This window comes from Lepus europaeus, chromosome 2, assembly GCF_033115175.1.
Source record: "Lepus europaeus isolate LE1 chromosome 2, mLepTim1.pri, whole genome shotgun sequence".
NCBI lineage: Eukaryota > Metazoa > Chordata > Mammalia > Lagomorpha > Leporidae > Lepus > Lepus europaeus.
Window position 1 is genome coordinate 169,958,376 of NC_084828.1, and position 23,388 is coordinate 169,981,763.

General features: G+C 38.7%; 1 protein-coding gene across 6 annotated transcripts in view; it reads right to left on the reverse strand.

The window, feature by feature from the left end:
• CLASP2 (cytoplasmic linker associated protein 2) overlaps positions 1-23,388 on the reverse strand; it is a 215,516-nt gene that overhangs the window by 67,306 nt on the left and 124,822 nt on the right. For all 6 annotated transcript variants that reach the window (XM_062215855.1, XM_062215821.1, XM_062215831.1 and 3 more), the window contains 4 exons: positions 17,276-17,377; positions 11,161-11,331; positions 7,683-7,790; positions 1,161-1,267 (listed from right to left, as the gene is read on the reverse strand). In XM_062215855.1, the coding sequence (XP_062071839.1) occupies positions 1,161-1,267; positions 7,683-7,790; positions 11,161-11,331; positions 17,276-17,377 (488 nt within the window). The remainder of the gene's footprint in view (positions 1-1,160; positions 1,268-7,682; positions 7,791-11,160; positions 11,332-17,275; positions 17,378-23,388) is intronic.

The window sequence follows — 23,388 nt, forward strand, 5'->3', positions numbered from 1 at the left end:
GACTATATATATTCCTCATATAATTAAAATATATCATCTTCATATAATAATAGCTCATTTAACAAAATTTATGCACATGAAATTTAAATGATCATTTAAAAAATTAGAAAATATGATTTGAGAAATCAATGAGGAATAGTAAATTAATAGTGATGAGAAATAGTAAATTAAAACACTGGATTGACTTAATAGCATCAGAAGATGTCATCAACATACCTCATGCCCAGGAGAACAAAGTCCCTACCAGGTATACTAACTTAAAATCATAAAGTGGCTGAGGTAAAGGGAAAAGTTCAGCACATATAGACTGTTAAAATAGAACTATCCACTGTGATAATATTCAATGTTACAGCAACTACTAATAAATATTTTAAAATATTTTCAAATCTATGTAGCAAAGATCATATCTCAACACTAATTAAGATGTGATACAGTTTCAGAAGCAAAACTACATTTTTTAGTTCAAAACAAAGACGAGACCATTTATAAGGTCTACTTAAGAAACTGAGTAAATGCTTCTCAAATACAGGATAAATAAAATAATCTGAAAGAAGTGTCATACCAAATTGACATGAGAAATCAGCAAAAGCCAGTTATAGACATTGTTTCAAATGATACTTCTTCCATAATTTTAAGAAAACAACACTGATAATATGTACAGGACTCTTGACAAAATATAAATCTGCACCTTGTTTTTAACCTCACTGTTTAATGTGCCAGTTATAAAGAACCAAGAAGGCACCTTAATTTTAATTTGTACTTTCTCTCAGCTCAGAAAATACGGCTAACCAAAATGGGACCCCAAATTAAAACAAATAATAAATACTCAAAGCTAAGCTAGCATTGAAATCAAATTCTTGGAAGTGTATATATTTATATATTAATCTATCTGCCCTTACATTCAGTATACTGCAGTGTATAAAATACATTAACATATAAAATACTGACACTGTGTCAGTACTATTGGCCCTGGGTTAAAATTCTGAATTAATCAAGATCAAGAATTAATTATTCTGCTCTGCTCTTCACATTGTCCACATTTTATGCTCTTGTATCTAACTCACAAGCATTTTCACATCTCGTTTCCTCCATGGGTGGACTAGTTCACTCACTAGTATCCTAACTGGAAGGTCATAATGATAAGAAATGGAGAAGAGTACCAAGGCATCTGCTACTGCCTCCTCCACGTCGGAACCAGTGTTCAGGACTCGCATGGCACTGACAGAGGATGACAGTCGGCTTGATTGGCTCATCCCATAGCCCGGACCTAATTCATCAAAAGAAGGAATATAGCTTTGAGACAGCCACAAAAGTAAAAGCGTCAATTTGGGATATTTTAAGATCCTTAAGGGAGGGGGAAAAAAAACCAATGGGGCAAAGCATTTTAAAAGCAATATTGTATTTTCTGGGCACATTCAGTTTTTGGCCAAAGGAAGAGTAGAGGCAATTAAAATTACTGACAAGGTGGAAAATAAATTTAAAGAATAGGAACAATTTATGACCACTAAAAAGCAGGGCTTGCAGATAAGAGTTTACAAATCTACAGCCCTGTAATTATTCCAGTCTATCAGTTCAGACACATTTCATCTTACGGGTAACTCACAGAGGAACTCAGAACAAAGGCCAATTTTCAAAAAATAGGTTAGGAAGATCAATAAATCCACACCAGGAATTTACAAGGTTCCCTTGTAAAAGGCTCCAATTATTATCTCCTCTCCTTCAAGATAGGTTGATGTCATTGCATAACTAAGACAGATCATTTGATATCTATTATGTGCCCACATTCCAAAGTATGTCCAGACAAGCCAGAGATGAATTCTCCCCCTCAACTGCTTTCTACACCATCATTTTACAATTAAAACACTTCATCCACCATTTTGGTTTTTTTTTTTTTTAAAACATATATACAAAGATGAAATACATAACAAACATAAAACAATTCTACAGTCTAAAATGACATAACAGGTTATATAAAATAAAAATTTCCTGTGCCAGTGAGAAAAAGGCTCAGTAAGGATACTAAGGGAAAAATTACTTGGGAAGAAAAAACAAATTAAATAAACAAGAACCAACTTAAAAGATGAACATTTTTCAATGGGAACTGAAAAGGACAAAATCCGAGACGGTAATGAGAGTGTACTCATCCTTCACCTGCGGCCCCGTACACGTCGGGGGCGTAGAGGGCACCAGTGGATCTGGAATGGTGTCTGGAGGCTGCAATAACAGGACCATACAAACCTCATCTAGTACCATGGCAACAAGGAGGTGGCAGCACTACCGTCAGGCAAGGAGAGGGAGCTGCCACTGGTGTAACTTTAACAGTTGACGGTCAGGATATCGCCACATATGGCAACTAAAGATTAGCTCTACAACATCATCCCCAACACACAGACACAATTTACACCTAAGTGGACAGACACAGGCCTGCGGGAGACCCAAAGGAAAAAAAGGGGGAGGCAAATATTCAAATGGAAGGAAATGTCAAAAGTACAAGCATGAAACAAAAAACAAACATTGTGGTTAAAAAAAAAACCACTATGGTAACTAGTGACTAATAATAATCTTATCTTCTTTGACCCCATACCCAGCGAGACACTATTCCAGTTTACTGGTGGTGCTATGGTCTAATGTTTATGTACGCCCCCACACTCCCACTGACATATTAAAATCCTAATCCCCAGGCTGATGGCATCAGAGGCAGAGACCTTGAGACCAGTGCCCCTACAAAAGACTCCGGGAGCCAGTTGGTCCTTCTACCAGGTGAGGTCACAGGGAGAATCATCTGAGAACCATGAACTAGGCCCTCATCAGTCAATCTGCTGGCACCTTGACCTGGGGCTTCCTAGCCTCAAAATACGAGAAACAAATGTCTGTCACTTCTAAGTAGGCAGCCCACTGTCTTTCATCAAAGCAGCCTGAATGAAGTAGAAGGGGAAACTATAAAAGCATAAAGAGAAGTTCATTGATCTGATCAAAGTCACAAAACCTGGGACACACCTTAATATACGTACTTTTTCAAGGCCTCTGGTCTTCAACAGAACATATACCACTCAACATTGTTTAAGAGATAACATACCTGATTTGGATAACAAGTATTTTTTCCTAATGGAACACAGAACATAAGTTCTGCACTAACTAGATGATTTAAATATCAAAGCACATATGACTACAAAAAATATTTTAACAAAAAACCTAGACGTTTGAGATGTTGCTCTGTATATTATGCTAGAATCTAAATTTAGCATATGCTGTACTTTAGATTTAAAATCCATTTCACAATACCATAAAGTCAATCTTTCTCATATATAGAATAGTCAGAAATATGTATTTTAACATGCTATGAACTACAGTATTTTAGAAGTTACTCTTCCTCAGATTAATAATTAGAGCAGCTTAAATTCTTTTAAAAATATGAATCACTCTTTCCTTTGTTACAGGACAACTATATGAACAAGAAAAGGATAAAAAAAAAAAGTTTGAGAGAAAGAAGGATTTAATAGAATGTTTATATAATAAAATGTTTAATTAGCTCTGAAAGGTGATTGCTTTATAATAATATATGTAAATAGATAGCTAATTTTAATTTTAATTTTAATTTTACCTAACAGAATCAATTGATAAGACGGTGAGAAAGAGTTGAGCATGTCTGGAAATGCTCCGAAGATAAAAAATTCTGCAAAACATCATGGAACCAATAGTTATCTGTGTCTGGAGATAACAGGCAAGAGGCGCCACTCCTGTGTTTGTAACAAAGTAAATCTTTTTCTTGAATATTGGTTTCAGAAATAAATGTAAAGGCAGAGTACAAGTTCCAGAGAAGTTCAACTTTGCCTTATTTTTAGGCCCCGCCCTTGCCGGTGATACAAGTGAAAGCACAACAAGCTGCAGGATTCGCCGCTAAATACCAACATGCACAGTCACAGACATCAGAAAGAGCTCACCAAGTAAGAAACGCAGCAAGGACTCAGGACGCAGTGCAAGTGGTAAGGAAAACACACTCCATGGGAAACTTCACCCCAGAGCCAAACATGTAGTACCATGTGTAAACGTAAGGGCTTTTAAAAAACCAATTCTCTGGCTGGTGGTGTGGCACAGCAGGTAAAGCCAATGCCAGCATCAATCATATGGGCACCAGTTTGAGTCCAAGCTGCTCCACTTCAGATCTAGCTCCCGCTAATATGCCTGGGAAAGCAGCATAGCTGATCCAAGTCCTTGGAACCCTGCCACCCACATTGGAAACTTGGAAGAAGCTCCTGGCTCTTAGCTTCGGCCTGGTCCAACACTGGCTGTTATGACAATTTGGGGAGTGAACCAGCAGATGGAAAAATCTCTCTCTCTCCTTCTTTCTCTGTAACTCTGTCTTTCAAACAAACACATAACTTTTTTTTTTCTTTTAAGATTTATTTATTTACCTGAAAGATAGAGTTACAGAGAGGCAGAGGCAGAGGCAGAGAGAGGTCCTCTATCTGCTGGCTCACTTCCCAGATGGCCGCAAGGACCAGACCTGTGCTGATCCAAAGCCAGCAGCCAGGGCTTCCTCTGGGTCTTCCACGCGGGTGCAGGGGCCCAAGGACTTGGGCCATCTTCTACTGCTTTTCCCAGGTCACAGCAGAGAGCTAGATCGGAAGTGGAGCAGCCAGGACTCGAACCGGCGCCTATATGCATGCCTACACTGCAGGCAGTGGCTTAAATGCTACACCACAGCGGCAGCCCCTAATACATAATATCTGAAAATAAAAATCAAACCTCCCAAAATTATGATTAAAGATTTGATCATCTTTTGGCCAAATCTGGTTTCATGAAAATTCGGAAAACTGCTTCTTTTATTTAATTTTTAAAAATAATTTTAAAAAATTTTAGAATTTATTTATTTTTGGTTTTTCATTTGAAAGGCAGATACAGAGACAGAGAGAGAGAGCTCTCCCATGTAGTGATTCACTCCCCAGATGCCCACAACAGGCAGGGCTGGGCCAGCTAAGGCCAGGAGCCCAGACTCCAGGTGGATCTCCCACATGGTGGCAGAGACCTGTGTGTCAGAGCCATCATCTGCTGTCTCCCAGGACGTGCATCAGCAGCAAGCTGCACCAGCAGTGGAGGAGCGATGTCAACTGCTACACTAACTGCCCGTCCCAATTGTTTAGTAATAAAATTAGAGTAGTTTATTTCTTTTTTCTTTTTTTTAAATTTAATTGAAAGGCAAAGTGGCACAGAGAGAAACCTTCCATCTGCTGATTCATTCCCCACATGTGCACAACAGCCAGGGCTGGGCCAGGTCAAAGCCAAGAGCCAGGAATTCCATCCAGGTCTCCCACATGGGTGGCAGGAACTCAAGTACTTGGGCCATCATCAGCTGCCTCCCAGGTGCATTGGCAGGAAGCTGGATAGAAAGTGCAGGAGGACTTGATTGTAGGCATTCCAACAGGGATGCTGGCATCCCAAGTGGCACACTAACCGCTGTGGCACAATGCCCATCAAAACAGGATCGATTTAAATTGTCAAAGGAGTGAATCTAGAAAACTAATGGCTAGATAATACCTCTCTTTAAATACAGGGATATTAGTATTTACATTTTAAGTATCTGGTAGTGAATTTTCAATTTCCTCCCATCTCTGACTCTGTACAGGCTTAAAAGGTACAGAACATGTTCTGGTTTTTCCTGGCAGGTTTTCTAGAAACTCTGTGGCGCTGTATGAGGATTATGTCAGTGCAGGTGTCACACCACTAAACCTGGCTGCTGGCCACTACACTGCAGTGGAACTGAGCAATCAGGGCTCCAGGGGATGGGGGCAGTGGCAGCAGCAGCGGTGGAGAAGGCAGTAACGACCCCACAGTGACCAAGACAAATGACTGCTCACTGGGTGCCTGGGTGCGAGCCACTGCTCTAAGGGATCTTTTCATGTGTTTTCTCACTTACGGTCTTCAAAACAATCCCAAGAGTTATGTACTGTCATCGTTCTTGGTTACAGAGCTGAGGTACGAACCCAAGCTGTCAGACCCCAGAATGTATGGACCTTTTCCTTTGAAGATTCACTTTTACTTGAAAGGCAGAATTACCGGTGGTGGTGGGGGGTGAGGGGAAGGGAGAAGGCACTGGTGGGGAGATAGACAGAATCAATTGATCTTCCATCTGCTGGTTCATTCCCCAAATGGCTGCAATAGCCAGACCTGGCCTTAGCCAAAGCCAGGAGCCTGGGACTCCATCTGGATCTCCCATGTGGGTGGCAGGGGCTCAAGTACTTGAGACCTCTTCTATTGCTTTCCCACCCACATTATCAGGGAGCTGGATCAGCAGTGGAGCAGCCAGGATTAGAACTGGCACTCTTATGTGATCCAGTATCACAGGTGGTGGCTTAACCCACGGTTGCACAATACCTGTTCCAAAATGTATAGTCTTAAAGTTTTACACCTCGTCTCCACTTTGCTCAGCTCAAGGTGCCATGCATGACAGAAACGGAGAATTTATTGTTTCTTCAAACAAGCATGTATGAGGATGCACAATGTGCTTGTGTGTCTGCACACACACACATATTCTATAGTCTGAGAACAACTCTCTGAGCATTTTTAGAAACCACATGTGGCCGGCGCCGCGGCTCACTAGGCTAATCCTCCGCCTTGCGACGCCGGCACACCGGGTTCTAGTCCCGGTCGGGGAGCCGGATTCTGTCCCGGTTGCTCCTCTTTCAGTCCAGCTCTCTGCTGTGGCCCGGGAGTGCAGTGGAGGATGGCCCAAGTGCTTGGGCCCTGCACCCCATGGGAGACCAGGAGAAGCACCTGGCTCCTGCCTTTGGATCAGCGCGGTACACCAGCCACAGCGCGCCAGCCACGGCTGCCATTGGAGGGTGAACCAACAGCAAAGGAAGACCTTTCTCTCTGTCTCTCTGTATCTCACTGTCTACTCTGCCTGTCAAAAAGAAAAAAAAGAAACTACATGTGTCAAGGAAAAGTATCTGTATTGGCCACAGATTTGGGTACATGAAAGAAGTACCAGTTAAAACGCTAAAGAATCATAGAAATTCTAAAGGTTCTCAACAAAAAAAATATCACATCTCACCAATTTTCTAAAAACTATGAAAGGTTTAAAAATCATCTGCTATTTTTATAATTGAGAAACAAGGTTATAAATTAAGGTTATAATATAATCTCTATTGAGGTAATCAGGGATGAACAAGTTTTATAGCAGTGACACGACAGGAGCTAACACATAGGAAATGACCTTTAAACTATAAGATACTATAAAAATCATTCACACTGATAATTAGTAGTTCACATATTGTTTTATAGCATGCCATCAAGTAACACAAGTGATCTAAGTTAAAAGGTCAATATTTCTTCTGAAAAAGATAAGAGTACTTATTTGACTAAGTAAATAGCACATATTTCACTTGAGAATATCTAAATCTTTAAATGTTATAGGTTTACTTGTCCAGAAAAACCTTGAATTCCATACTCTCAAGTTTAAATCTGTGTGATATTTACTTGATTATGACAGCAATTTGTTGAAACTATGGTTAACTTGCACATTTCAAGTCAAAGATATTTACCAAATAGTTTCCTTCTTACTCTTAAAATAACAGAAAAGAGAAAGGGCAAAGCCTCGGTCAATGAAGAAAGCGAAAGCCCAGGTACACTGAGGCTAGCAGGTTGCAGGAAATGCATCTATCTCACTCCGCCCAAATACTTACCCAGGGGTTGGAAAGAGCGAACAGGACTTGTGTCCCGGCTGCTCTCCCGACTTGCTTCCCGGCTGCACCCCTGACTCACACTTGGTCGAGGAATACGACTACTCCGGGCTGGTGTGAATTGGTGACAGCATATCAGGGAGAAAACAGAAGACAGTTTGCATTTTTAAAAATTTGATTTTGTTTTTCTTTCTTAAAAACTGATCAATAACTTTTGTTTTCCTAAGGTTCAGAAGAAATTACTCTTGATAAAAAGCATTATCAAGAATACAGTTAAATTTGTTGAATATGGTTCTCCGGTTTGTATGAGACTAGAAGGGTAAATCAATGCTTTACGAAAATAAAAAGGTCTAAATTAAAAAGAAGATTCAAAATATTGCACAGTAGAGGATGTTGACTGAACTACACATTTATCATTTTTGGTATTTTAGGTCAAAGTCTTATTTTTTTAAGAGAGTTATTTATTGGGGGCCAGCATTGTGGTATAGTGGGTAAAACTGCCACCTGTGAAACTAGCATCCCATATTGCCACTGATTCATGTCCCTGCTGTTCCACTTCTGATCCAGCTTCCTGCTAATGGCCTGGGAAAAGCAGTAGAAGATGACCCACAGGCCTAGGCCTCTGTCACCTATGTGGGAGACCCAGAGGAAGCTATAGCCTCCTGGTTTCGGCTTGGCTCAGTCCCAGCAGTTGCAGCCAACTAGGGAGTGAACCATTGGATAGAAGATCTGTCTCTCCCTCTCTCACTGTAACTTTTTCAAATAAATTTTTAAAAAATCACAAAAAGGAGATTAATTAATTAATTAATTTGAAAGGCAGAATGACAGAGAAAGAGTAAGATATAAGGAGGGATCTACCATCCACTGGTTCTCTCCCCAAATGGCTACAATAGCCAGGGCTGGGCCAGGCCAAAGTCAGAAGCCAAGAACTCCGTTGGGGTCTTTCACATGGGTGGCAGCAACCCAAGTTCTTGAGCCTTCATCTGCTGCCTCTCACGCGTTTTAGCATGGAGCTGGATAGGAAGTGGAGTACCTGGGACTCAAACTGGCACCTTGATATGGGATGTTAAGCACCAGCTTTACCTGCTGTGCCACAATGCTTGCTCTCAAAATCTTATTTTTAAAAGAAAAATGTATATACATCAAATATAATCTAAAGTACAATGTCCATTTTTACATTTTTAGTTCAAGATAAAAAAGGAAAAAATGAGTTAACACTTTCAAATTTCATTGCTTTTCTCCCTCCTCACAAATAAACACAAATACAGAAATAACTAAACAAATGACAGAAAACCTAGGAGTGAATATGACTAGAAGTGGAGTAGAGAAATGTCTGGAAACAAAAACAAGTGAACCAGTTTAGATGCAAACTTCAGAGACTTTAGCATCAAATTCAGGTACAACTTTAGTGAAAACTGTTACAAAGGATGTTAATTCAAAGTATTCAAGCCAGAAAGAAATTTGTGAGACCTACTGAATAAAGACATTCCTGGACAAACCAAGCTTTACAAAGCTTGATTTTTTTTTTTTTTTTTTAATTTGACAGAGTTAAGACAGTGAGAGAGAGAGAGAAAGGTCCTCCCTCCGCTGGTTCACCCCTCCAATGGCTGCTTTGGCCGCAGCTACACAGATCTGAAGCCAGCAGCCAGGTGCTTCTCCTGGTCTCCCATGCAGGTGCAGGGCCCAAGCACCTGGGCCATCCTCCACTGCCTTCCTGGGCCACAGCAGAGAGCTGGACTGGAAGAGGAGCAACCGGGACTAGAACCCTGCACACATATGGGATGCCAGTGTTGCAGGTGGAGGATTAACCAAGTGAGCCATGGCCCTGGCCCCACAAAGCTTGACTGTTACACACAGTTTCTAAGGAATCTGAGGATGTGTATGAGCAAATTAAGAAAAAAGAGGATCCAAGAAAGATTACTCAATCCAAGAAAGGAGTTAACTGGAGATCTCAAGATGCTAACAGAGTAAGATCCCCAGCCAGCCATCAATTCAGCGTACGTGAAGTTTTCAGAAGATAATGAACTTCATACAACGGTTAGTAAAACTGAGAGACAGCAACATTGGGGACATTAAAAGAGTATATTGTTATTTTACCAACTACTAAATATATATATATAAACTTGAAAAAATTATATTGATAGTCACTTCCCAAATACAAAGCATACTAAAATGTTCCATACTTGTAAGCAGCTAGTAGGACTAAATGGAAAGAGAATTCTTATCTTTAAAATAGGAACATTTTCCTTCAAGTGTCCCTAACGCTCTGGGAAGAAATGAAGTTTTGGCATACCATGTGTCTTGGCAGCAAACAACATTTATTTACCTCATAACACAGCAAATGTTATCTATAGCTTTTCCACTTTTAAAGTCAATGTATGGAACAAATACATGACTTGCTTGTAGATGCTCACGAGAACACATGTGTAAACTTTAATAATGAAAAATAAAACTGATGACTTTAAGAGAGTAGAAGATAAAGGGAAACGTATGGAGCTGAGATACTGATTGATGGACAAAACCAGAAAAAAAAAAAAAAAAACTGAAATAGAGTAATCTGTACAGTCACACAGGTATGCTATGAGAAACAAATGCTGAAAATGAAGTTGCAGTAACTTCTGCTCTGGGAATGACAGATCAAGTAGCTAAGCTACCCTAAGGACAAAGTCAGCACCATGACTGCTGCAGCAAAAGGGGGAGGGAGGAAGGGGAAACAGAGAATCTGGGTCCAAGCCAGCAATGTCAATCAATCAACCTTGAAGACTGCACAATCTCTAAACTTTCCAGTTAAAAGAGCTAATATATTCTTCTATTGTTTAAACTGGCTTCAGCTATAATTTCTGTTTACTGAAACAGTCATCAGAGAAAACAGACATTTACTATTGTGTGAATAGGACTGACCTACAATGAAAATGTCCCATACAAGCAGCCAATACATATATAAAATTCTATAGTAATACTGTGCTTTAAAATACTATATATATATTTTAATTTACATTTATCTGAGACAAAGAATGAGTGACATAGAGACAGACAGACAGACACACACACACACAGAGTGCTTACTCTCCAAATGCCTACAGTGGCTAGAACTGTCCAGGCCAAAACCAGGAGCCAGGAACTTGGTCCAGACTCCCACATGGGTGGCAGGAACACACTCAATCACTTCAGCCAACATGAATGCCTCATAGGCTCTGCATTAGCAGGAAGCTGGAGGCGGTTACTGAACCCAGGCCATGTGATACAGAACACAGATGTCTTAACTGCTAGGTGGGCATCTGCCCAACCTTAGCTACATTTTTCAAAGTTCCTGTAAATTACATTTTCAAGATAAGACACTTAATCAACTCAAAAACTACATTTCAATTCTCCATGAATTTTTAAGTTGCTTTCCTCTAAATTATAAGTGCTTAAATGTTAGCAAAAATTTACAATACAAAAGAAATAAAAAGACTGCAAGTCTGCTATAACACAATCTTACCAACTGAGAGCCTCGATGGACTAGCCTCTCTGCTGCAGCCCTGGCTGCGCGGTATCTTGCTTCTTTTCTGCACTGGGGCTGAATTGACCAGGACTCTTTGAACACCAGAGCTCACAGTGGAGAGGGCTGTTGTGGTCAGAACTCTTCCAGGAGACCCCGAACGGCTACCAGCTGAACACCAAACACACAGAAAAATGTTAAGACATGAATACCAAGAAAACTTGCAGAAAGGATAAAAACCCAAGAAATATATCTCTGAAGATTATGGTAATATGGCAAGTTTTAAGTTCAAAGGAAATGGGCTGAGGAAGATTTAGACATAGCTATAATCTGGAAAAAAATATACTACATATACTAGCACTAAACGATAAATCACTTAAGAGTATACATTCAGTGTCGGGGGTCACAGACACCCTGTTTAATAATGATAACACTACCATGATTTTGAGAACACAATTAGTAAAAAAGGTTTCCAAAGAAATAATTATTTCAGCAATACATTTAATATAGTTAAATTGTTCTGAGTGGAAAAGCTGTGTATTTAAAAAGAAAACCTTAATGATTCTATTACTGTCATAATTTTTTGTTAAACATGTAATAATGTTAATTAGCTTTATCTTAAAACATGTTGTCTGCTGAGATGTCTCCAAGTGGGCACAGAAAAGTTATTATCTTGCTACTATGTGTATTTTTAAATTTTACAAAATTAAATTTTCAATACTGATTAAAATTGGGCCAAATGAAAAAGAAACTTGTCTGTGTTATCTGCCTTCAAATAGCAAAGGGATTTTGGGTAGCCACACTGTGGGATATGTAAGTACTGAGGATAGAACAGGACTAAGGGGCAGATGTCAAAGAATCCAGACCCTTTCCAAACTAGTGATTCTCAGTTTTGGAAGGTAAGGAAATGTGATCAGGGAGCTAGATAATGGAGCTTGAGTTTTTAAAAAAGCTAAGAAACATGGTTTTAAACTAGAAACACATGCATTAACCTTTAAAGAGATGCGTTCCCTGTTAATCAAAGCACTTGTGTACACAGAACGGGAGAATGGGACTAGATAACTCCAGGTAGAATCTAACTCTGAATGGTCACTCTGTAGAAAAATTAAACTTGCCTTTAAATAAATTGTCATGAAAGGAAACCTTTTCCTTCAATGGATACTTCTTCCATCTACCACAGGGGGTTAACTGCTCACACTGAACAAAATGACCCAACTATGCTTCATTTCCACAAGGGAAAGATTAAGGACTCAAATGCCAAGGGGGACAAGCACAGGAGTCAAAAAGGGATGAGCCCTGGGGATGGGACAAGAGACTGTGATTAAGGGGAGTGACTCCGTGGTTCCAGACATTCTACCTTGAGGTAATTCTGGCTGAGTCTTGGGATTTTTCAAAAATGAGGCTTTAAACTACCTGACTGCATTGGGTAGGCCAAAACAATACATTAACAGACTGGATATAGCCCAAAGGTGGCTGATCTGTGAACTCTGGTACAGTTCTCTTGGCATAGTCTTGTTGAGTATAATTTATACTCCTGTTTAATTCTAAAGTTTTATCAACACACAAAATGAAACCTATCTTCATTATTGATAGCAACATTCTAAAACAAAGCAAAGTTCCAATGAAATTCACAATTACTACTAAGTAGAAGGAATTCTAAATTATGGGGAAATTTAAAGTCTTTAAAATTCATTATTCATTTGAATCTGTCCTGTTTCAGTTGAAGAATCTTTTTAGTAAAATTTTTATTTATCTTTATTAGAGAGAGAGAGGCAGAGAGAGAGAGAGAGAGAGAAAGAAGGGAGGCAGGGAGGGAGGCGGGCAGGAAGGAAGAAAGGAAGGGAGGGAGGCGGGGAGAGAGGCAGGGAGGCAGGGAGGAAGAAAGGAGAGGAGGGAGGGAGGGAGGGAGAGAGGGAGGGAGACGCATCTGTTGGTTCACTCCCCCCGCCCCCCAATGCCTGCAAAGGCTGAGGGTGACCAGACCAAAGCTGGGAACCAGGAACTCAATCTGGGTCTTTCACATGAAGAGCAGTGACTCAATCACTTAAGCCATCACCTGCTGCCTCCCAGGGTGTGCACTGGCAGGAAGCTGGAATCCGGAACAAGGATGGGACTCAAATTCAGGCACTCTGGGTGTCCCAACCAATGTCTTAACTGTCAAGCCAAATGCCAGACTCCAGGTGAAGATTCTTTAATTCTAGTTTCTCTCCATCAAAATATTAAGAATGCCTACAAGGCACCTGTTTTCTCCATGCAAGTCTACACTAAACATACACACCAAAACATCCAAACACCCAACATGCCACAAACTCACAATGCAAGATAGGCTAATGGAATATATTATGGGACAATTTGCAACAATGTAAAAAGTATAAATAATGAATTGAGCACATACAGTATGGTGTTCTGTTAAAACAACATCAATGTGGGGAATGGTGATGTTGGTGGGAGAGACTAGAAAATTCCTCACGATGTGGGTCTATTCAGCAGATTGGAAACATGCAGTCTAGAAGCCGAGTAACTGTTCTTTCCCTTCTAGATTTATTGAATTCATTAAAATCATACAAGCCCACTCTTCATAGTCACTTATGTCCTCCCCTGGGAATAAAGTTGGCAGTGTCTGTTTTGCTTTAATCATTACCCTTTCTTCTCTAATACCCCAAAGAGAGTGTGATAATTCCAGTGCCTGTGACGCATTTTAGAATTATTTACGTTTACAAGACAATACCAAGGCTCTTTCCCCAGCAAAGAGCCACCAAGACTAACCATGTGCTTTAGGAAAACCACAGAGTTGATGAGACAAGGACACGACATACCCAGGGAATGGCACGCTACCAGAAAACACCCTTATCTGCAAGACTTGAAATCTTTCCTGCACTGTCTGAGGTTTTCAAATCACCATTTTATACTTTTAATGACACTTCAAGATATTACTAGTGCTCTTTTTCTTCTCTATGTTTTTATCCATAGGGTCAGTTTGGTTAATTTTAAAAATTCTGAGTTTTGCTAAAAACGACAGGCCAAAGAAAATTCACAATTGGTGATTTTTGCCCCATTATGACTATACAATGTGGAATTATGACTATACAACGTGTAAGAACTTCTGCTGAATAGAACCCATTCCTTGTAATGAAAATAGGTGATCAACAATAGATGCACACATAAAGGTCTATAGATTCTTACCACCAATGGTATTAGCAGATTGTGATCCTGAACAAGTGTAAAGGCAGAATTAGGGTAAGGGTTATAATCCATGAAGAGGGAAGGAGCAGTTTTAAAATGGATGGAAGATGGAAATAAGAAAGCTTTAGTCAGTTCTCAGGGAAAAAAAAATCCTAAAGCAAAAAAAGCAAACTTTAAAAAGTCCCAAAAGCACAATGTCTGTAACAAAAGCAGTACATTTAGTAGTTTTTGCAGCTGATAAACAGAAATCAGACACTCATGTACAAAGCAGATGAAATGAAGCTGTGAAAGTAAATTCTTCAGCTTTTCTATCACTGACAATTCAAAATCAGAATAATTAAATGTTTAAGCTTTCTTAATTTAAACATTTAATTTAAAATTACCCATAAGGAATAACAACAATATCATAGCTGAAGAAAAATTACATGAAATAGCCACAAATTTCATCTTTCTTAAGACACAGAAAGAAAAAAATGATAGGAGTTTCTGACAGGCTGTACGATAATCAGCACACAACCAGTCACTACCCACAAAAAAAGGACACAATTCTGTAATGAATATAAATCTGGAAGTCTCTCCATTGGGTCTGCTTCTATTTATTTTTGTTAGCATCAGAACACACCTGCTTTGATTCAAGAGATCTTTTGTTTTTCTAAAAGCAACACAAAAATGGAAAGACCATGCAAACCCTAGTGAATTACAAAGTGAAGATGGAGATCACAGAAATATTTTTGTGGAAATGTTTTCAAGAAACTTGCATACAAATTACATAATACCTTTTTTACAAAACAATTTGGGATGGAACATATAGTCATTCAAATAAAGAAGCAAGCAAGCAAACAAAACCCCTCTAATGATTCAATTTTAAGTGATTTTATAGTTGGAAAGCCTTCTGACCTTAAAGTCCTACAGAGCTCAAGAGCCAATCATGGTGTTCTCACACTTTAGAAGAGGCTTTGGATTATGTGGGTTGAGTTTCAAAGTGAAAACCAAATAAAAAAATTATTCTATTTCCTAGGGATCTGTAGTTCTAATGAACCTGAACAGGAGGTCTCAAACAACATCTTTAACATAAACAGAAGAGTCCTTTGAACGTTTACTCTGAGGTCACCTTAGTATTATTTTAAAAGAAAACTAGTGTCTCACATAAGACCAGAGATTGTTTCAAGTTGTTCAGTCTTTAGTTTTCTTTCTGCTTCGATTTTCTACCTGCATCATTATTGCTGTTTCCTGGGCAAGAATGACAGCAAGTTAAAGCAGTGTGAGATTCAGCTGACCCCTGAATACAATGCTGAAGTCAGTTTCATTGGCTAAGAGACACTGTGCTTACTACGGTCAGACACTGCTTGAAGTGTATCAAATATACTACATCATTTAATCCTCATAATAACTCTGAGGTAGAAGCTATTATCATCCTCTTTACTGTGCAGGTATGATACAGAAATACAGCAATTTCAAGAAACCTAGAAGTACCAGAATTCAGATCTGGGCAGTATACGACTAAGCCATGATCTGAACCAGTACTTCTCAAACTTTATCCTGACACAAATCACTTGGTGATCTTGTTAAAGATCAGAATCAATAATTCTGTGATGGCATGTCAGAGTCTGCATTTCCAACTAGCTTACAGGTGACGCTACTGCTGGTTTAGGCAGCACATACAGAGGAGCAAGTTCCCAACTATTCTACTATACTGCTAAAGATGAAGTCACTTTAGAAATAAACACGGTCAGGGATGAACGTGAGGCATATCTGATTTCATTGAGGGAAAATCTCTTTTCTAGAATATGCTTGCGATTACTCCAATTGTAAATAACCCTCAATTTGCAAACTAATTTTCCTGAGTACCTCTGCTTATTTTTAGTACTCATGTTGAGTGTTCCATAGTTACTCTGCCTGGATTTTTGACTTTTCAAAGAGGAGAATCTGCTAGGTAGGATTTGGGTAATCACTACCCTGTCTCCTCCAAGCGCATGTCAAGATCCAGAAATCAAGTTAAAAACAAACAGGACACCCATAGCCTAATAAATCACCTGAACAACACTGGAAGACATATTTCTTTCAAAAATAGCCAAATACACAGACTCTCACAATTACTTCCCTAGAAAAGTTTCCTGATTAAAAAAAAAATTAATAGCTCTTGGTAAAGAAGCAATGGAAATTAATTATCTTAGATTATTAATGTCATAAATATAGTGTTACTATTCTGGAACATGTAAAAAAGGTCATTCATTTTACCCAGGACTCAAAACTGCTTTTTACTAACTACTCTTTTGAGGAACACAACTTCCAACAAATAACAAAACATTAACTACTAAATCTAACAAAGACTACAACAAAACTATTCATTTTATGTGTCCTCACTATAAATCATTATATACCTGCCAAAAATGCTAACCAAAAATAAGATATTCCAATGAATTTGGGGGGAGAGTAAGAGGCTATCACATATCTGTCCTTGAACAGCATCAGGAAGACACAACTAGATTTTGCTGTTAATACAATGGAAATTATTTTGCCTCTAAAAGGCACAATTTTCCACATTTGCAAGTTTCTGAGTGGAGTATGAAAAGCCAAATGCTAAGGAGTTGTGCTATGTAAAATTTCTCCATGCAGTCTGTACAGCACATGAAGTTCTTCTTTCTATGTGGCAGATACCAATGATGCAGCCCTAATAACACACCAAGGACAAGACAACATCCACTCATAAAATTTCAAAACATGCACAACAACTGACCCCAAACATGGAAAATACCTTCATTTTTGTCAGGTGATGATGAACCTAAAGTGCAGAACAAGAACTCAGTATGTGGCTTTTCTTTTTAGAATTAGCTTTGTCTACCCACTGGTCGATCTCCCAACACAGTAATATGTAAGAAAGACACTTGGTAAGATAGTGGCAAACACAGGAGGACTGACAAGCAGGACGTACGCTGTGACTGGGACACCATCTTCGTTCGGCTTCGTCCTCTGGAATCCGCCTTGGCGTTTCCCATGCCAGTAAGAGGTGCTGACAGCTTTGCTCTCACCCGGCCTGAGGAAGAAAATATTTAGATAAATAAAGACATTGTTCTATAATATTTAAGTTTGTAAGATATTTTTAAATTCTGTAATAACAGTCAGGTACAGGTTATATTTTTCTTAAAAATTAAAAAATATATACTGGTTTTTATGTGTGATCCTGTAAACTACTTTTCTTTCAAGTATAAAAATAAAGTAAAAAATGATAAAAATAATATAAAATATAACAAACTAAAACATTTCATTCTTAGTTTGGTATTATTAGTCTAGTACTTATAATAAAGGTAATGACACAGGTACATCACTTATTTTTAAATCTAACCTGTGGTATTGACTGTAACACTAATCTTAGAAACAACAACTCAAATAATCCTTTTGACTGAAAATGTACTTCTAAAGGGACTTCAGGAAAGCTATTATTAAGCAAAATACTTAATCTTTTTGTATCAGATCACTACAGATACACAGACTTGTTTACTGCTGTCTTCTTCCAGCTAATTTCATTTGTGAAATGACTTGAGGAAATAGCTGTCAGGTAGACATTCCCTTCAATGTGTTTCCTGCCTTCTCTCACAGCTACATTCCTTTCTTCTCTACCACTTTCCAGTCCCCTCCACAAACTCAGACAACATCCTCACTCTATTCCTAGAGTTCTTGAACCAAAGGAGATGTAGATCAAAGTGCTTATATAAGCAGCCATTGAATATACCTCTAGCAGGTATTTTAGTATTCTCAAGAAACACTATCAACTGAATCAGAACCAATACCAAACATTCTCATACAGAAAGGCTCAGAATTCTTTTTAGTTAAAAGGTACAATTTGAAGAGCATACAAATTGTAGGGCTAGCCTTGAAATGGTCAAATTAAACAGGACAAAAAATACTGAAGAAACTTAAAAATTAAGAATTGAGGAAAGAAAAGAATTGTTGAGAACTACAATGTAAACAGAAGCAAAAACAGAAATATACTTGGTGGAGTCCTAATATCCTAGCAAAAACCCTACAGAGCCGTTAGTTCAGAACTCTGACCCTCTTACAGAGTCTATTTTAAGTAAGACACACTATGTTTTCTTGACTTAGAAGTAAACCCAAAAGATCAAATTATTATTTTGGAAATGAAGAATTTTTTTTTTTTTTTACTTTTTTTTTTTTTTTTTTTTTTGACAGGCAGAGTGGACAGTGAGAGAGAGAGACAGAGAGAAAGGTCTTCCTTTGCCGTTGGTTCACCCTCTAATGGCCGCCGCGGTAGCGCGCTGCGGCCGGCGCACCGCGCTGTTCCGATGGCAGGAGCCAGGTGCTTCTCCTGGTCTCCCATGGGGTGCAGGGCCCAAGCACTTGGGCCATCCTCCACTGCACTCCCGGGCCACAGCAGAGAGCTGGCCTGGAAGAGGGGCGACCGGGACAGGATCGGTGCCCCAACCGGGACTAGAACCCGGTGTGCCGGCGCCGCAAGGCGGAGGATTAGCCTGTTGAGCCACGGCGCCGGCCGAAATGAAGAATTTATCCACAATCTATATAACAAATTTTTTAAATTACAATGCCACTTACCAGAAATCATATTTTTATAGAGTTCTCTGACATAAAACTTAAAATATTAACCTAGTTCAAATATGTCAGAGTAAATATGAGTCCAAAAAAACCATGGTTAAATCTACTTGGTTTTATACCATAAGAAAATGTCATTCATGTAAAATTCAGACCAGGAAAATGTGCTTCAAATCAGAGGATTTAAAAAGACAACTTGTTTAAAAAAGAGCTGATAGGTATGATAAATGTAAAAACTGAATTATTTTCCTTTCTACAAATTCAAAAGCAATAAATAATTATTTTTGAAGTGAACTGGTTCAGTAAAACATATGTAAGTATTCTTCTGTAATCTCATATTCAGTTTGATGGTCTAGTCACTGAATCCTAACTAAAGATACATATAAAAGCAGACAAACATTTTAAGTCCACTAGTGTTTAAAGTCCAACGATAAAGTGATGATATATGTTGCTACAAAGCATAAACGAACTGGCATTAATTAGAAAATAAAAACACAAAAGATAAAAGCAAAGCATTAATGTCACTACCAGAAAAAATGAAATTATTAACTTTGTACTACATATTACTAAGAAAGCAATTGTTTTTCCACCATGAGATGATTCAAGATACAAAGCAAAACTTATGGTTTAACAATTAAAAGAATTCATACACATAATGAATACAACCAAACATGAAATGTAGAAGCACCACAGCTGGTAAACTATAAAAGTTTGCAAAAAAATTAGTTGGTTTTAGTTTTAATATTTAATTTCTACCAATGAAAATAGTAACATAAATGTAATTGTATTACTAACAAAATGTACATTCTTACCATCTTCAGATGCTGTTCCTAAATAAGAGAAATAAAACAGTATTTCAACAAATTCTGCCAGGACTGAAGTTAAAAACTATCTCACAACTCCCAGTCAAGACTAAAAGGAACAGGTGAAAATAAAAAATAATTCATAGTCTGAGCCTTGAATTCAGAAAGGTTTATTCTGAGAAGATGAAAATCGAGGTAACCTGATGATTCATAGCACACACAACACAGTTAAAACAAGACAACTGAAAATGACAAAATCCTATAGTGGATACTTTTACTGCTATATTTTAATCTTAAAATTTGAAATGATGAAAAATATAACAGAAATTAGTCACTCAAGGAAAATTCAACTCTATTTACCGTGCTTTGCAAACTAAAAATGTATAGGCCTTTGCAGAGTAGGAATACTTTCGTGCATTTTTAAAAGGTAGTCCATGGGTGGGTAGGCATTGGCACAGCGGTGAAGACCCTACATGGGACGTCCCACACTCCACACTGGAATGCCTGCACCCGAGTCCCCGTTCCATTCTATTTCAGCTTCCTGCTAACGTGTTACCTCATCCTGCAGGTGATCGCTGAAGTTGTTAGGTTGCTGTCACCCACATGGGAGATGTGAATTGAGTTCCTGGCTCCTGGCTTTAGCCTGACTCAATCCTAGCTCTTGAAGGCATTTGGGGAATGAACCAGAGAACTGAAGATCTCTATCTCTTTTTCTGTCACTCAAAAAAACAACAAAAAAAAGACCCTGTACTAATATCACACCTTGCTACTAATAAAGGGCAATACTATCCATGTCTCTGTATTTTCTTTAATACAGGATTAAGAATCAGTGAGGGGCCAGCGCTGTGGTGTGGTGGGTAAAGCCGCAACCTGCAGGGCCAGCATCCCATGTGGGCTCTGGTTGAAGTTCCAGCTGCTCCACTTCTGATCTACCTCCCTGCTGATAGCCTGGGAAAGCAGTGGAAGATGGCCAAAGTGTTTGGGCCCCTGCACCCACATGGGAGACCTGGAAGAAGCTCCTGGCTCCTGGCTTCGGATGGGCGCACCTCTGGCCATTGCGGCCAACTGGGGAGTGAACCAGCGGATGGAAGACCTCTTTCTCTCTCTGTCTCTCCTCTCCCCGTGTAACTTTTTCAAATAAATAAATAAATAAATAAATAAATCTTTTTTTAAAAAAATCAGTGAGCATAACATATCATGTAGCACAGCTGATTCCTCATAGAGCTGGATATTTTTGACCCAAGCAAGAAAATATTTATCTTTTTTTTTTTTTTTTAACCAGTTTTAGGATATCAGTATTAGAAGGGATAGCAAAGGGTCTGAGTTACAAAAACCATCTTAATACTGCCATTTCATTCCATACTTTTTCATTTATGAAATACACAAAAGCAGAGACTAACATAACTCACACTCCTGTATCCAAAACAAGATTAAATGTTTCATTTCATTAAAATAGAAGATACTTAAGATCAATTTTTGGAGTATAGGTAATAGCTAACAAAAATATACAAAATCAGCAATCTCCCAGATCTCAGAATGTGATTTACAGATTTAGTACCTTACTACAAGGTCTCTGAAAAAGCTGAGGTTGTGTTGTAGCAAGTTAGCAGTCACCTGAATCCCACGAGTGCTGGTGTGAGTTCCAGGCTCCTGGTTCCACCTGGCCTGGCCCCAGCTGTCACAGCCATTTATTGAGTAAACCAGCAGATGCAAGATTCTTTTTCTCTTTCTCCCTCTCCCCTCATCCTCTCCACTTCCCACCCTGCAACTCTGCCATTCAAATAAATAAAAAGAAACTAAAAAAAAAAAAAAAAAAAAAAGCTCCAGCTCCTATAGAACACTATGGCACCAGATGAAAGGGAAAGTGTGGATACTATGCTTGCTGCTTACTGTTTCAGACAAAAATATCACAGAGCTGTTACTGATATAACAGGTAAAATTTTATTTTGAAATAATGAATATTGAAATTAAAAATGCAAAGCTTAAATTCAGTTTTGATTATATGTCAGTTCAAAAATTCACCCTTAAAAAGACAGTTTCTGTAACATGCATTTGATTTTTATAAACAATCATACGAATCTGTGAAATGTCATTTTTCAAACTCTGTATTAGAGTTAGTAAACTAAAGGGTTGAATCAAATGATATATGAGATTCCTTTCCATTCTTCTGAATCCAATTTTAGGGGAAGATCTAAGTAAGAAACTGAGCATATATTCAGAGGCATACTTCTAAGAGATCAGGTAAAGATGTTTAAGATAACTGATTTAACTCACAACAAAAACAGTAAGCTACTATTCGAGTAGATCAGGAAATCTAAGAATATAATAAGCCTAACCAATATCTAATCAGGAAATTATGTAGTTATTTTCATATTAAGATTATTGCTAAATAAACAATATACTTTGAGAAATTAAGAGAAGAATGAGCAAGGAAATTCTACAGAATTCAAGAGCCATAAAAATTTTAAGAATTAGAAAGGGAAGTTCTTACCATCCATCTTGTCGGAAGTATCCTCTTTGATGAAAGAGCAAGCAAAGAACAGAGGAGAACTTAGTATATTAGAAAACATGATTTTATAATCCCTGGAAAACATTGTTTTAAAGACAGAACCTAAAACAGACATAAATATCACACTTGTTTTCATCTGAAACATGAGATTAAACAAGATGAGGTTCTCCTATGAGATAGACTGATACCTAAAAGGTTAAGTAGAGACTTTTTTTTAAAAATCAATAATAAGTCTGACTTTTCAATAGTGCAGAGCGAGAAAAGTTAATAAGATCCATGTCCAAACTTGGACCTCTGCCATCACCAGGTGACTCCTGTGCTTTCCTGTTGAGTCCCTCCCTCCCAGGGAGTTCCTCGGTCTTGCCTGTTGTCCTCCCTAGCCCATAGTGCACCCACAAATTCCACATCATAGCCTTCTGATTCTCCATTTTGCTTTTCCATCCCCATCCTTTAACACTTCATCCTTTATACAACTCCACATCGGATAAATAACAACCCTCTCTACTACTCAAGGTGTCCCGATAGAGAAAAGTTTGTAACTGTGAAGTCATACATACTGGCTCTACTGGAAACTGGGATAACTATCCGACTTGATCTTTAGTACCAGTGCTAGACAGTCTTAACAGCAGGATTGGGGCCAGCACTGTAGTGCAGCAAGTTAAGCTGCTGCTTCTGATCCGGCTCCCTCCTAACATGCGTGGGAAAGCAACAGATGATGCCTGAATATTTGGGCCCCTTCCACTCATGGGGTGGGCCAGGATGAAGTTCCAGGCTCCTAGCTTTGGCCTTGACAAGCCCCATTAGGGGAGTGAAGCAACAGATGGAAGATAGATGGAAGATCTCTCTACCCCCCCCCCCCAGTGTGTGTGTGTGCGCGCGCGTGTGTGTATGTGTATGTGTCTTCCTGTCAGTCTACCTTTCAAATAAATGTCTTTAAAAAAAAGGGGGGGGGGTGGATTGATGTTGTTCTTTAAAAGCTTGCCTCTGGGGGTGGCATCTAGTAATTTAGTTTTGGATGTTTTCTTTGTAAATGGTAACATTATTTTAAGTCTGTGTGTGTGGAGGGGCAATGACACTGAATTCTGCTACATCACTTTGCCTAAACTGTTCTTGCAGTGTGATTTATGGGGAACATTTGCTTCTTTTCCCCCTGGAATTTGTTAATTG